The sequence below is a fragment of the Drosophila miranda genome, chromosome XL (genome assembly GCF_003369915.1).
Source record: "Drosophila miranda strain MSH22 chromosome XL, D.miranda_PacBio2.1, whole genome shotgun sequence".
Classification (NCBI taxonomy): Eukaryota; Metazoa; Arthropoda; class Insecta; order Diptera; family Drosophilidae; genus Drosophila; species Drosophila miranda.
The window spans coordinates 1,683,719-1,697,595 of NC_046673.1; the positions used below are offsets into that span (position 1 = coordinate 1,683,719).

Below are 13,877 nucleotides of genomic sequence, written 5' to 3' on the forward strand. Positions count from 1 at the left end.
TATTGTGTTCCTAGCCAACCGTTTCGCATCGCATCTTTAACCGATGAATGCACAGTCTTCCCGCGAATCCCATAATGATTCCCAATCAAGCATTGTAATCAGTTTTTAAGTTCTTTAAAAGTTACAACAATTGCTTTGAGTTCAAAGTGAATAGGATTCCTTGAGAGAAGAGATTCGATTCTCCTGGCCTGGCCTAACCTGGCCCGACCTGGCCATCAGATATCCTGCAATGAAGGCCAATCCTTCCGTCTGTAAGAGGATTCCATCAGTAGGGTACACTTGTGTTGATGGCCGACTCCAACGCTGTAACTGAGAGATGGGGTGGAGAAAAACAAAACAAAACCTTAGAACCATTCGACCGTCGCTCGCTCATTCAGTCACTCACGGAAATGATGATCATGCTTGTAGACCAAATTATTGAGAATCTCGGCCAGCGTCTGATGGCAACGTATGTATGTCATCTCAATTTCCACTACCTGGTTGAGAGCCAAGTACTGCAGGCACTTGGGGTTGTCTTCGTCATCATCGGAGGACACATCCAGGGCGAGTGGATGGGAGTCGACCAGGTAGCTGGAGCAACTGGTCCATTCCAAGTCCAGAACAAACACCAAATGGAAGAGCTGCTCGAGGGCAATACGAAAGGCAGCCGTTTCCTCGGTGAGCAGGCAGTGACTGGACAGCAGCAGCATATACTGCTCGTGCAGAGAGCTCAGTTCCCGGATGTTGTGGCACTTGGCAATCTGTGGCTCGAACTGGTGGCTCACGACCTGCATAATGTGGGTGTGCAGACTGTTGATCAGATACATGAGCCAGAACCGCAGGATCTCCAGTCGGCGAACGGTGAGGCCTAGCATGTCCAGCGGCGCATAATTGTCCCTGTGCGGACGCCTAATGAAGACCATATTCTCCAGCTTCCAGGCGGCCCACTTGACTTTGAGCATCAGGCGCCAGACCGCATTGTACGTCTGCAGGTTCGACGGCGTCACGATCCTCTGCACGTGCTCAAAAAAATCGAATACCAGCTCGATGGCCTCCACAGCCTCGTACACCTTGGTGGAGGTGGAGCGCACCTGGGAGACGATCCTGACAGAAGCGCGTCCAGCCATTTGCGCATATTGGGGCATGAGCAGCTCGTACAGCTCCATGTTCAGCACCGAGACCTGAGCCCAGCTCAGACCCGCCTCGATATCGCGAAAGAGCCTCGTGTAGTATGGACGCAGCAAATGGTCGGCCTCCAGCAGCAAAACGTGACGCAGGAAGCGCGCGATCTCGCCCAGCTGCAGGTCAACGGTCATGGCCTTGATCGCAAACATATTGGCCAGCGACTGGCGGCGCAGCAGTATCTCCCTGAGGGCCTCTGACATCACGTCCTTCACCTGCAGTCGCGTGGCGCTCTCCAGTCGTTCCAGCACTTGCACTGCCTGAGCCGGCGGCTGCCGTCGCTGCTTATCCTGCTGCTTATCTCGATCCTGCTGCTTCTTCGTGATCGGCTGGGTGAGCAGTGCTAGCAGGTCCGGGTTCCTTATCGTCCCAACGCTGTTCAGAAGCTTTTGTTCAAAGGCTTTCTGCTCTGACTGCTCTTTCCCTGTGTGACTATTCGCCATCTGTGTGTCTCCATCCGACTGCTGCGTTGGATGTCCGTAGACGCGCAGCTGTACGAAGAGTTGGGCATGCAGCTCTTCGTAGAGGGAGTGGGAATGGCTCTCGTTGGTGGTGGCCAGCATGTCGCCAAGGAGATTTACGCTTGCCAGCAGGTCTTGGGTCTCAATGGACGTGAGAGAATGCTCGAGGAGCAGCCTATAGAAGGGACAGCTGTGCAGTTTCTTGAACAATTGGTGGTTCTCTTCGCTCTCTTCCTCCTCTAACCGGCGCTGGCGGATGAGGACTCTCGCTTCCCACTCACCGCTCGCATCCTCACCTTCAGGTACCCTGCAGAAAAAAAACGTATATATATACAGAAAAGAATCTCAAGAGGACTATTGCCCCACCATCGCTCCACAATGAATTGAGCCTGCCGGTCCTCCAGTTTGGCCCGACGCCACAAGCCATCGAAGATGTTGCAGTATGTATTTAGCGAGACCAGCAGCAGGGCGATGGCCAGCTTCTGGTGCGGCACATGCAGCTGCGTCTGCTGGTACAGCTGCGACAGGAGATAGGCGCACATCAGATGCGGGGGCCCCGACGGCAGGACGGCTTTGCTGGACACGAAACGGAGCAGCTGGAGCATACGAAAGTGCTTGTTCATGTGTCGGATGAAGTGGATGAGCGAGACGGGGTCCTCGCTGAGCATGCGTTCCTCGTAGGCAAGCAGCGCCTTCTTGATTGGGCGCACCAGATCGCGCAGGCCATTGGCAAAGCACTCTAGAGTACCGATAATGTTCTCCCCGTTCTGGCGCAGCGTCAGCTTGTCTACTGTCTGACGCAGCTGCATCATGTCCTCCAGGGCAGGGACCAACTCCGCTTCCAGAGTACCTTTCAGGCCCTCCTACATGCACAGAGAAAGAGAGAGGTGATTGAGGAAGAGAGACGGCAGGAGATGCCCTTACCGCTGTTACACTGCAGATGCTCACATTCTGGCGCACATGGATGCGTCGCTCCTCATCCACCACAAAGAAGCAACAGCTGACGGGACTAACAAACATGAACAGGATCTCGCGGATCAGACAGCGCTCCGTGGTGGTGTTGGGCAGCGGATAGTGGACGAGACCCAAGGAGTACTTGTTGAGGAACTGCGTGTAGCTGATGGCAAAGTTGGACAGAGGATCGCTGTCAGGGGGCTTGGTATGGATCTGGATGTCGTGGCGCCACCAATGAGAGTGGATCAGCTGCGGAAGCACGTTCTCGTCGCGCACGCTCTGGGTGTGCTGTGTGAAAAGCTGGGGCGGCTGGAGTGGCGGCAGCGGGACAAAGTTTCTGCTCCTGATCTCAATTGGGGATATTAGAGCGAGATCGATGGGTGCGTTTATTTGGAAGGATTTGCCGGATTTGCCGGATCTCGCCAACTCTGGCACGTATGTTTTTTCAACACAGGGATTGACATTATTCATGGCATTCTTATAGACATTGGCCATGTCCTTTGGCTTCAGCGTGGTCTTCAAATCCTCTGGGCAAACGGAGCCACTAATCTCATTCGCATCGCTTTCCTCGGACTGTTCCTGAACGGGAAAAACTACTTCAAGTGGATTTATCATTGGACACTGTAGCTGGGTCTTACCTCCTGAGTGTCCGAGCTATCCCCAGGCGTTGGACCCTCCAGGAAATCCTCGCTGAGCAGGCTCACCCAATCGGTGTCCGCCTCGACTATGTTGGGCACGACGGCCTGGGAGGTTGAGGCCTCAACGGCGGCAAGTGCCGAGAGGCGGCACTGGTCCATCTGTTGGCGGTTCCGTCGCACATTTTGTATGGGCGCGTTGGTCATGCTGAGCAGAAAGTCAAGCAAAGACCACTGCACGTCCGTCTGGTCGTGATCCTGCCAGGCGGGATCCTCGACTAGTTTTGTGCTCAGCTCCTTGATAGCCTGCCCAAAGGGGGCCATGTTTTCCTGCTGGAAACGGTCCACCAAAACGTTGAGCGTCTGCGTTACTTCATGACTTTTCGTGCTTAAGAAGTTAGGGTGGCGTATATGTTTCCTGGCAATCTGCTCCAGATGCCGCTGCTGCTTTGGAGTGATCTGACCACGGAAAAGAAGCTATTGTTATTGGTCAATAGACAGGCGACGATGCTTCAGACTTACATTGGGGCCTGCCACACTCTTGATCAGTTTCTGCAGATGATCGGTAATCAGTGCATTACGCGCATCTGTCGACATATGTGCAGTGGCCTTGTCGCTCATTTTGTCTGCTAAAAACGAAAAACAGAAACAAATGGCGCGGCTCCTACTTTTTCCAGCACTTTGAAAGAGAACCAGCTGGTTCTTTTTTTCTCACTCAATCCGTTATCGATTGCAGTATGTGCGCTCTTTCATTGATTATAATGCACAATTGCTTGTATATTTCTTGTACATATATTATTGATTGTATATTTTAAGTTTACCTCTTTTGTTCATTAATAAACATTTATTTCTCTCAAACTTTAGCGGTTCGGTTTGAAAACACCTGGCTAAGAAGTGATTCACCTATCGATAGTTGCGATTATTACGGTAGTCAAATATTATTTTATTAGTGATTTCTTATTTTAAATAAAATTTCAGTGTAGTGTAAATTAAATAAAAGGCATATCGCGAATTTTGCTTTTGCTTCACCTAATGGGAAATGTCCATTATTTATATTTCCTGATCGATAGAAATGCAGTGCGGTATCAAGGAACAGTGTGACCATACAGATAGAGACATTCGGCGTATTTGCAGGGCTTTGAATTCTCGATAAGATTATGTCTACTGAAGAAGCCGCCTATCCCACATATGTGATACTTGGCTCTGGGGGCCACACGGCCGAGATGTGCAAGATCACCAAGGCCCTCCTCCACCGGAGAGACAGTGACGAGTACCAGCCGATTCGCTTCATTGCTGCCAACAACGATGAGAACTCAGATCGGCAACTGCAAGCCGCTCTGGGGCATTCTGGCGCTGAGAGCATTTTGCGGGTGCCACGGAGTCGCAGCGTAGGCCAAAGCTGGCTGAGCAGCGTGTTCACCATCTTGTACGCTCTGATCTGGAGTTGCTGGCTCGTCTGGCGGGACCGCCCGCAGCTGGTGCTCTGCAATGGTCCCGGCACATGTGTGCCCTACTGCTATGCTGCATACATGTGGCGTCTACTTGGCCGCCTGCCCCCCAAAAGCCGGATCGTGTTCGTCGAAAGCTTCTGCCGGGTGGAGACGCTCTCGCTGAGCGGGCGTCTCCTGCTGCCGATTGTGGACATGTTCGTAGTACATTGGCCGGGACTGCCAAACCGCTACGAAAACCGACCCAACCTTCGCTACTTTGGACGACTCTTTTAACAACTCTTAATGCTTTTGTTCATTTATTTAACGTAGGGAGAAAACGAAAAAGAAAAAAAAATGTAATCTCAAGCCGCTCAGAGTAAAATCTGATATCTCTAATCGAATTTGTACACAATTCCCAGCTCATAAGATTCATAAGATATTGCTCAACAGACCCATGCTAGATTATAGTTATATCCTGTAAGCCACCATTATACATATAGTAAATAAATATTGTGTTCCTAGCCAACCGTTTCGCATCGCATCTTTAACCGATGAATGCACAGTCTTCCCGCGAATCCCATAATGATTCCCAATCAACCCTTGTAATCAGTTTTTAAGTTCTTTAAAAGTTACAACAATTGCTTTGAGTTCAAAGTGAATAGGATTCCTTGAGGGAAGAGATTCGATTCTCCTGGCCTGGCCTAACCTGGCCATCAGATATCCTGCAATGAAGGCCAATCCTTCCGTCTGTAAGAGGATTCCATCAGTAGGGTACACTTGTGTTGATGGCCGACTCCAACGCTGTAACTGAGAGATGGGGTGGAGAAAAACAAAACAAAACCTTAGAACCATTCGACCGTCGCTCGCTCATTCAGTCACTCACGGAAATGATGATCATGCTTGTAGACCAAATTATTGAGAATCTCGGCCAGCGTCTGATGGCAACGTATGTATGTCATCTCAATCTCCACTACCTGGTTGAGAGCCAAGTACTGCAGGCACTTGGGGTTGTCTTCGTCATCATCGGAGGACACATCCAGGGCCAGTGGATGGGAGTCGACCAGGTAGCTGGAGCAACTGGTCCATTCCAAGTCCAGAACAAACACCAAATGGAAGAGCTGCTCGAGGGCAATGCGAAAGGCAGCCGTTTCCTCGGTGAGCAGGCAGTGACTGGACAGCAGCAGCATATACTGCTCGTGCAGAGAGCTCAGTTCCCGGATGTTGTGGCACTTGGCAATCTGTGGCTCGAACTGGTGGCTCACGACCTGCATAATGTGGGTGTGCAGACTGTTGATCAGATACATGAGCCAGAACCGCAGGATCTCCAGTCGGCGAACGGTGAGGCCTAGCATGTCCAGCGGCGCATACATGTCCTTGTGCGGACGCCTAATGAAGACCATATTCTCCAGCTTCCAGGCGGCCCACTTGACTTTGAGCATCAGGCGCCAGACCGCATTGTACGTCTGCAGGTTCGACGGCGTCACGATCCTCTGCACGTGCTCAAAAAAATCGAATACCAGCTCGATGGCCTCCACAGCCTCGTACACCTTGGTGGAGGTGGAGCGCACCTGGGAGACGATCCTGACAGAAGCGCGTCCAGCCATTTGCGCATATTGGGGCATGAGCAGCTCGTACAGCTCCATGTTCAGCACCGAGACCTGAGCCCAGCTCAGACCCGCCTCGATATCGCGAAAGAGCCTCGTGTAGTATGGACGCAGCAAATGGTCGGCCTCCAGCAGCAAAACGTGACGCAGGAAGCGCGCGATCTCGCCCAGCTGCAGGTCAACGGTCATGGCCTTGATCGCAAACATATTGGCCAGCGACTGGCGGCGCAGCAGTATCTCCCTGAGGGCCTCTGACATCACGTCCTTCACCTGCAGTCGCGTGGCGCTCTCCAGTCGTTCCAGCACTTGCACTGCCTGAGCCGGCGGCTGCCGTCGCTGCTTATCCTGCTGCTTATCTCGATCCTGCTGCTTCTTCGTGATCGGCTGGGTGAGCAGTGCTAGCAGGTCCGGGTTCCTTATCGTCCCAACGCTGTTCAGAAGCTTTTGTTCAAAGGCTTTCTGCTCTGACTGCTCTTTCCCTGTGTGACTATTCGCCATCTGTGTGTCTCCATCCGACTGCTGCGTTGGATGTCCGTAGACGCGCAGCTGTACGAAGAGTTGGGCATGCAGCTCTTCGTAGAGGGAGTGGGAATGGCTCTCGTTGGTGGTGGCCAGCATGTCGCCAAGGAGATTTACGCTTGCCAGCAGGTCTTGGGTCTCAATGGACGTGAGAGAATGCTCGAGGAGCAGCCTATAGAAGGGACAGCTGTGCAGTTTCTTGAACAATTGGTGGTTCTCTTCGCTCTCTTCCTCCTCTAACCGGCGCTGGCGGATGAGGACTCTCGCTTCCCACTCACCGCTCGCATCCTCACCTTCAGGTACCCTGCAGAAAAAAAACGTATATATATACAGAAAAGAATCTCAAGAGGACTATTGCCCCACCATCGCTCCACAATGAATTGAGCCTGCCGGTCCTCCAGTTTGGCCCGACGCCACAAGCCATCGAAGATGTTGCAGTATGTATTTAGCGAGACCAGCAGCAGGGCGATGGCCAGCTTCTGGTGCGGCACATGCAGCTGCGTCTGCTGGTACAGCTGCGACAGGAGATAGGCGCACATCAGATGCGGGGGCCCCGACGGCAGGACGGCTTTGCTGGACACGAAACGGAGCAGCTGGAGCATACGAAAGTGCTTGTTCATGTGTCGGATGAAGTGGATGAGCGAGACGGGGTCCTCGCTGAGCATGCGTTCCTCGTAGGCAAGCAGCGCCTTCTTGATTGGGCGCACCAGATCGCGCAGGCCATTGGCAAAGCACTCTAGAGTACCGATAATGTTCTCCCCGTTCTGGCGCAGCGTCAGCTTGTCTACTGTCTGACGCAGCTGCATCATGTCCTCCAGGGCAGGGACCAACTCCGCTTCCAGAGTACCTTTCAGGCCCTCCTACATGCACAGAGAAAGAGAGAGGTGATTGAGGAAGAGAGACGGCAGGAGATGCCCTTACCGCTGTTACACTGCAGATGCTCACATTCTGGCGCACATGGATGCGTCGCTCCTCATCCACCACAAAGAAGCAACAGCTGACGGGACTAACAAACATGAACAGGATCTCGCGGATCAGACAGCGCTCCGTGGTGGTGTTGGGCAGCGGATAGTGGACGAGACCCAAGGAGTACTTGTTGAGGAACTGCGTGTAGCTGATGGCAAAGTTGGACAGAGGATCGCTGTCAGGGGGCTTGGTATGGATCTGGATGTCGTGGCGCCACCAATGAGAGTGGATCAGCTGCGGAAGCACGTTCTCGTCGCGCACGCTCTGGGTGTGCTGTGTGAAAAGCTGGGGCGGCTGGAGTGGCGGCAGCGGGACAAAGTTTCTGCTCCTGATCTCAATTGGGGATATTAGAGCGAGATCGATGGGTGCGTTTATTTGGAAGGATTTGCCGGATTTGCCGGATCTCGCCAACTCTGGCACGTATGTTTTTTCAACACAGGGATTGACATTATTCATGGCATTCTTATAGACATTGGCCATGTCCTTTGGCTTCAGCGTGGTCTTCAAATCCTCTGGGCAAACGGAGCCACTAATCTCATTCGCATCGCTTTCCTCGGACTGTTCCTGAACGGGAAAAACTACTTCAAGTGGATTTATCATTGGACACTGTAGCTGGGTCTTACCTCCTGAGTGTCCGAGCTATCCCCAGGCGTTGGACCCTCCAGGAAATCCTCGCTGAGCAGGCTCACCCAATCGGTGTCCGCCTCGACTATGTTGGGCACGACGGCCTGGGAGGTTGAGGCCTCAACGGCGGCAAGTGCCGAGAGGCGGCACTGGTCCATCTGTTGGCGGTTCCGTCGCACATTTTGTATGGGCGCGTTGGTCATGCTGAGCAGAAAGTCAAGCAAAGACCACTGCACGTCCGTCTGGTCGTGATCCTGCCAGGCGGGATCCTCGACTAGTTTTGTGCTCAGCTCCTTGATAGCCTGCCCAAAGGGGGCCATGTTTTCCTGCTGGAAACGGTCCACCAAAACGTTGAGCGTCTGCGTTACTTCATGACTTTTCGTGCTTAAGAAGTTAGGGTGGCGTATATGTTTCCTGGCAATCTGCTCCAGATGCCGCTGCTGCTTTGGAGTGATCTGACCACGGAAAAGAAGCTATTGTTATTGGTCAATAGACAGGCGACGATGCTTCAGACTTACATTGGGGCCTGCCACACTCTTGATCAGTTTCTGCAGATGATCGGTAATCAGTGCATTACGCGCATCTGTCGACATATGTGCAGTGGCCTTGTCGCTCATTTTGTCTGCTAAAAACGAAAAACAGAAACAAATGGCGCGGCGCCTACTTTTTCCAGCACTTTGAAAGAGAACCAGCTGGTTCTTTTTTTCTCACTCAATCCGTTATCGATTGCAGTATGTGCGCTCTTTTATTGATTATAATGCACAATTGCTTGTATATTTCTTGTACATATATTATTGATTGTATATTTTAAGTTTACCTCTTTTGTTCATTAATAAACATTTATTTCTCTCAAACTTTAGCGGTTCGGTTTGAAAACACCTGGCTAAGAAGTGATTCACCTATCGATAGTTGCGATTATTACGGTAGTCAAATATTATTTTATTAGTGATTTCTTATTTTAAATAAAATTTCAGTGTAGTGTAAATTAAATAAAAGGCATATCGCGAATTTTGCTTTTGCTTCACCTAATGGGAAATGTCCATTATTTATATTTCCTGATCGATAGATCAGTGCCGCTGTTCGGTAGTGCGGTATCAAGGAACAGTGTGACCATACAGATAGAGACATTCGGCGTATTTGCAGGGCTTTGAATTCTCGATAAGATTATGTCTACTGAAGAAGCCGCCTATCCCACATATGTGATACTTGGCTCTGGGGGCCACACGGCCGAGATGTGCAAGATCACCAAGGCCCTCCTCCACCGGAGAGACAGTGACGAGTACCAGCCGATTCGCTTCATTGCTGCCAACAACGATGAGAACTCAGATCGGCAACTGCAAGCCGCTCTGGGGCATTCTGGCGCTGAGAGCATTTTGCGGGTGCCACGGAGTCGCAGCGTAGGCCAAAGCTGGCTGAGCAGCGTGTTCACCATCTTGTACGCTCTGATCTGGAGTTGCTGGCTCGTCTGGCGGGACCGCCCGCAGCTGGTGCTCTGCAATGGTCCCGGCACATGTGTGCCCTACTGCTATGCTGCATACATGTGGCGTCTACTTGGCCGCCTGCCCCCCAAAAGCCGGATCGTGTTCGTGGAAAGCTTCTGCCGGGTGGAGACGCTCTCGCTGAGCGGGCGTCTCCTGCTACCGATTGTGGACATGTTCGTAGTACATTGGCCGGGACTGGCAAACCGCTACGAAAACCGACCCAACCTTCGCTACTTTGGACGACTCTTTTAACAACTCTTAATGCTTTTGTTCATTTATTTAACGTAGGGAGAAAACGAAAAAGAAAAAAAATGTGTTCCAATTAAATAAGGAGCATAACATTCAATGTATGATTTATGGAAATATTAGATTAGATATATGGAATATTATTAGGTAACAAAGTACATTAGCGGCGGCGCTTGCTGGCGCAGAGGACGCGATGGGCCTCCATCTGGTGGCCGAGGTATTCCAGGCCGCACTTGGGGCATGTAATAGTCTTTTTAAAGAGATTCCGCTGACGCATCTGGCGCGGTGTCATTTCCTCCTCGCTTGTCCCGTTCTGGGCCGAATCACTAGAGCTGCTCAAGTTCAGCGGGGCTATCTCCTCCTCGGTGTAGCCAGCGTTTCGCAATACTTGCTTTGAGGAGGCTCGTTTACCCCCTGTGGCTGAGCGCTTTCCTTTTCCTGAAGTTATAGCTGTCGATGGCCTCTGGGCGTTCTTCGTGCTGTTAGTCTTTGGCAGCTTCTGCTTGAAGGAGGGCGGCTCAACTTTGTTGGTGATGAAGCACCCTTCAAAATGATTCGACAGTTGCGAACGTTTAATTCTGCCAAAGCAGATGGGGCATATGACAATATCGTTGTTTAAATCTTTCGTGACCCGCGACCCAGTCGGCACGACATCGTTCTCCAGCTGGAACTCTGCCAGCAGGGTATCCACCCCGAACAAGTCGTCTATGACGGACTGGTCGGCCAACTCAGTGGCCGCTATAAGACTGCTATCAAGGTTCTGCTCGTCATCGTACTCATCGTCAATAAGAACGATATCATCTTCGCCAAAATCCTGGGACTCGTCGAACATTACCTCTTCCTTGATCTTGCGCGTCCTCTCCTGACTGCTTATTCCACTTGAAAATAAAGTTGAGTTCTTGACGTATTCGTTTTCAGTCTTCTTTTTTTCCTCGTTATCATTGTCCCTTTCGTCATCGCTGCTCAGGATCAAAACTGTGGGCGTAATATCATCTGCAATCAAAACGTCCTCATCATAGGACTCCCAGGACAGAATAGGACTATCATCAACGTAGCTATGGGGACGCTTTCCAGTGCTTTTCTCGGTCTCTTCCTGCGCCTCTTTAGTTGGCTTATTCTCAAAGCGCTTCTGCCAAACATTACGCACGAAGTCGGAATTTCTAGTAGTGGAGCCTCCCGCAGCTGTGGACCCGGACAAAGTGTAGCCTTCGCCAGTCAAGAGGTTTTCTTTGGCCGTTTTAGCTTTGTTTTCCTTCTGGTCGCCGCTCTTGTTAAGATCTGTCATGCCCACGACATTGGACTTGGTCGGCGGCTTGCTGCTGGTGGGCATGGCAAATGGATTGCGAGACTGCCCCGGGTACGAGGTGGGCGGAACGGAGCCGACCAAGTTGGATAGCAGACCATTGGCTACGTTTGAGTCGATGGCCTGCTTCTTGGCGGGCGGATTGTCGATATAATTGCGTATATCCCCACTGACAGACCGAGTCTTTTTGGCATTCGGCTTGCGCAACGGCTTCTCCGGCTTGGATTTTTCTGGCTCGCTAACTTTCATAAAGGTTCCGCCGCAATCGCGCGTGTGCTTCTCCCACCACTGATCATTGGGGCCTGGGGGGCGGTTCGAGGTGCGTTTAACCCAGCCGCGGAAAGGATGACGGTTCTGACAGATGCCCGTGCAGCGCCAGACGTGAGTCTTATACATTTCCACCTCATCGTGAAAGGTATGATAGACGGTGATGTTAGTCCCGGCCACCTGGTTTATGGTAGTCATGATTCTTTTGAAATTCGGACCATGGCCGCCGTTGCCCTCGCGTATGTTCTGTATAAAGCAATAGGCATGGATCATTTCATGCTGCACAGAAAAAGAGATGAGTGGTTGGAAAACATGGAGACTTGTTCGTGGGGAGGCAAGGGACTCACCAGAAGAGTTTCTATGAGGTCCTTGCGAGGACGTAGCTTGAGAAGCGGCTCGCTTAGCCGGATTGTAATCTCCTTGGTGTATCTGTTGCTGCGAAGATAGCAAATCCCAGCACACGAGTACATGCGCTTGCTCCACTCCAGGACGACGGCGCCCAGACGCCTCTGAAAGAACTTTTCGTCAAAGCGCACGAACATGGAGAAGATGTTGGGCGTGGGATCCAGAATCTCCCAGTCGTCATGTACCAGATTGCTGGTCTGATTCAGGTAGTCCTCAGCTCTGCTCACAGCACTTGTTCGGCCTGGCTTAGGCTTTGGCGAGCTCTTGGGCAACGTATTCTAAGGGTGGTTCAAATGCTTGTTTACATTGAAACTCGTTGAAGAAGTGGTGCTAACCTTTACATCCTTTTTTGATGGATAAACAAACTGGATGCTGCCGTCCAGGTCGCCATCTGCGCCCTCATTTTGTTCCTCGGACTGAAGCTTGACAGCCAACAAATAGTCAGCTTCTTCCGATGCTTCCGATTTTGATGGCTGGGAGTCCTAAGCACACATGTACAAATGGGAGTATTCAGGAAGTTCTGGTAAATGTTTTTTTGTGCTGAAACTTACCCGCTGACTCTGATGTTGTGTGGCGTCCCCTCCGTTCAGTTCATGGCTTAGACGGAGGGCAAGCAAATAGTCGCTATCTTCGGACATCGTACACACCGATGCAGCAGTGCTGCTGTCTAATTGTTTATAGATATTACGCAGTTCTTCAAAAATATATGCGGAGCCCACGAATTGGCGCTTCACTTTGGCAGTGAGACCGTTTCGCGAAACCAAGAAAACGTGAAATCGCTTTATGCGTTTAGTGCGTTTAGTGCGTTTAGTTTTTGGACGAATCCAGCGACTCACTGATATCAAATTTTCAATAATTGTTTGGATTCTGTATCCCAATCCCAACAATTCCTCGTACTACCCCACCACAATCCGTAACCTCGTCACCAAACTATTTCCATAAATAACAATTACCTGGATACCTAGCTAAATTGACATAAAAGGGAACGAAAACTACCTCCAAACAAGCTCTCATATATACCCCCAATCATAATTCTAACGACATCTCACTATTCCTTAAGAAAATCCTCCTATCGAAACAAACAGACCTCCTCACCAAGACTTCCCCCTGGTACCAACAAGTTATTAATCTATCCTCCACTCATCCTCCCTCCAAAAACCTAAACAACCTTAACAGAAGACACCAAGCCATCCTAAACAGATTGAGTCTAGGGCACACAAGATTCACCAATGCCCACTACATGGATAAAACATCCTCTAACGCATGGCCACTGTGCCACAACCCAACCATAAACATAAGACACATACATACTATACACATGCCCCGCCCTCTCTCTTCAAAGATCCTCAATATTCCATAACACCGACCCCATGCAATACATCTCCAATCCTAACAACAATAACGCAAAAATAGTCCTCAACTACCTAGTTCAATCTAAAATCATTCACTACATAGTATAACCTCATAAACAATCATCCCTGTACATATGTATATGTACATACATATACACAATTAGTATATTAGATAATAATTCCTCCACAACATATAATAACGTATAAAACCAACCCTGTACATATGTATGTATATAAGTACATTCATACTCAAGTGTATAATAATACCATAGCGAGCTTAAGGCCTCAGTAGCTATAGCCCCATACCTTGTTAATGCCTAGTTTTAACTATTTATTAGCTTTATATAATAATAATAATAATGATAATAATAATAATAAAAACTTACGTATGCATGTATTTAACAGAATTAGTTTGCCTCGGCTACTTTGATTCCTATTGCTGGGACATTTTCAAGTATAGGAAAACTGC

At 50.3% G+C, this 13,877-nt stretch overlaps 5 protein-coding genes across 7 annotated transcripts; 2 read left to right on the plus strand and 3 right to left on the minus strand.

The window, feature by feature from the left end:
* Positions 1-98: 98 nt before the first annotated feature.
* On the minus strand, positions 99-3,936 carry LOC108158648. The gene is made up of 6 exons (XM_017291137.2): positions 3,734-3,936; positions 3,215-3,670; positions 2,547-3,155; positions 1,989-2,485; positions 386-1,929; positions 99-309 (listed from the first exon to the last, which is right to left on the minus strand). Exons 1-6 carry the CDS (start codon positions 3,830-3,832, stop codon positions 266-268), a joined length of 3,249 nt encoding a protein of 1,082 aa, XP_017146626.2. The 5' UTR covers positions 3,833-3,936; the 3' UTR covers positions 99-265.
* LOC117189442 lies at positions 99-9,053 on the minus strand. Of its 2 annotated transcripts, XR_004473411.1 has the most exons (7): positions 8,873-9,052; positions 8,354-8,809; positions 7,686-8,294; positions 7,128-7,624; positions 5,525-7,068; positions 5,348-5,448; positions 99-198 (listed from the first exon to the last, which is right to left on the minus strand). XR_004473411.1 is itself a non-coding variant. In XM_033394561.1 (6 exons), the coding sequence occupies exons 1-6, from the start codon at positions 8,969-8,971 to the stop codon at positions 5,405-5,407; spliced, it is 3,249 nt and encodes a 1,082-aa protein (XP_033250452.1). In that variant the 5' UTR covers positions 8,972-9,053; the 3' UTR covers positions 5,238-5,404. The 2 variants fall into 2 exon arrangements, 1 of the variants encoding a protein (XP_033250452.1); XM_033394561.1 differs by lacking the exon at positions 99-198 and having other exon boundaries at positions 5,238-5,448; positions 8,873-9,053.
* Positions 4,314-10,163, plus strand: LOC117189480 (UDP-N-acetylglucosamine transferase subunit ALG14 homolog). Of its 2 annotated transcripts, XR_004473418.1 has the most exons (2): positions 4,314-4,995; positions 10,148-10,163. XR_004473418.1 is itself a non-coding variant. In XM_033394616.1 (1 exon), exon 1 carries the CDS (start codon positions 4,369-4,371, stop codon positions 4,933-4,935), a length of 567 nt encoding a protein of 188 aa, XP_033250507.1. In that variant the 5' UTR covers positions 4,314-4,368; the 3' UTR covers positions 4,936-5,167. The 2 variants fall into 2 exon arrangements, 1 of the variants encoding a protein (XP_033250507.1); XM_033394616.1 differs by lacking the exon at positions 10,148-10,163 and having other exon boundaries at positions 4,314-5,167.
* LOC108164565 (UDP-N-acetylglucosamine transferase subunit ALG14 homolog) lies at positions 9,469-10,181 on the plus strand. The gene has a single exon (XM_033394624.1). The coding sequence runs from the start codon at positions 9,521-9,523 to the stop codon at positions 10,085-10,087; it is 567 nt and encodes a 188-aa protein (XP_033250515.1). The 5' UTR covers positions 9,469-9,520; the 3' UTR covers positions 10,088-10,181.
* LOC108164564 lies at positions 10,098-13,005 on the minus strand. Its single transcript, XM_017300380.2, has 4 exons — positions 12,608-13,005; positions 12,392-12,538; positions 11,999-12,334; positions 10,098-11,930 (listed from the first exon to the last, which is right to left on the minus strand). The coding sequence occupies exons 1-4, from the start codon at positions 12,692-12,694 to the stop codon at positions 10,242-10,244; spliced, it is 2,259 nt and encodes a 752-aa protein (XP_017155869.2). The 5' UTR covers positions 12,695-13,005; the 3' UTR covers positions 10,098-10,241.
* Positions 13,006-13,877: the final 872 nt, after the last annotated feature.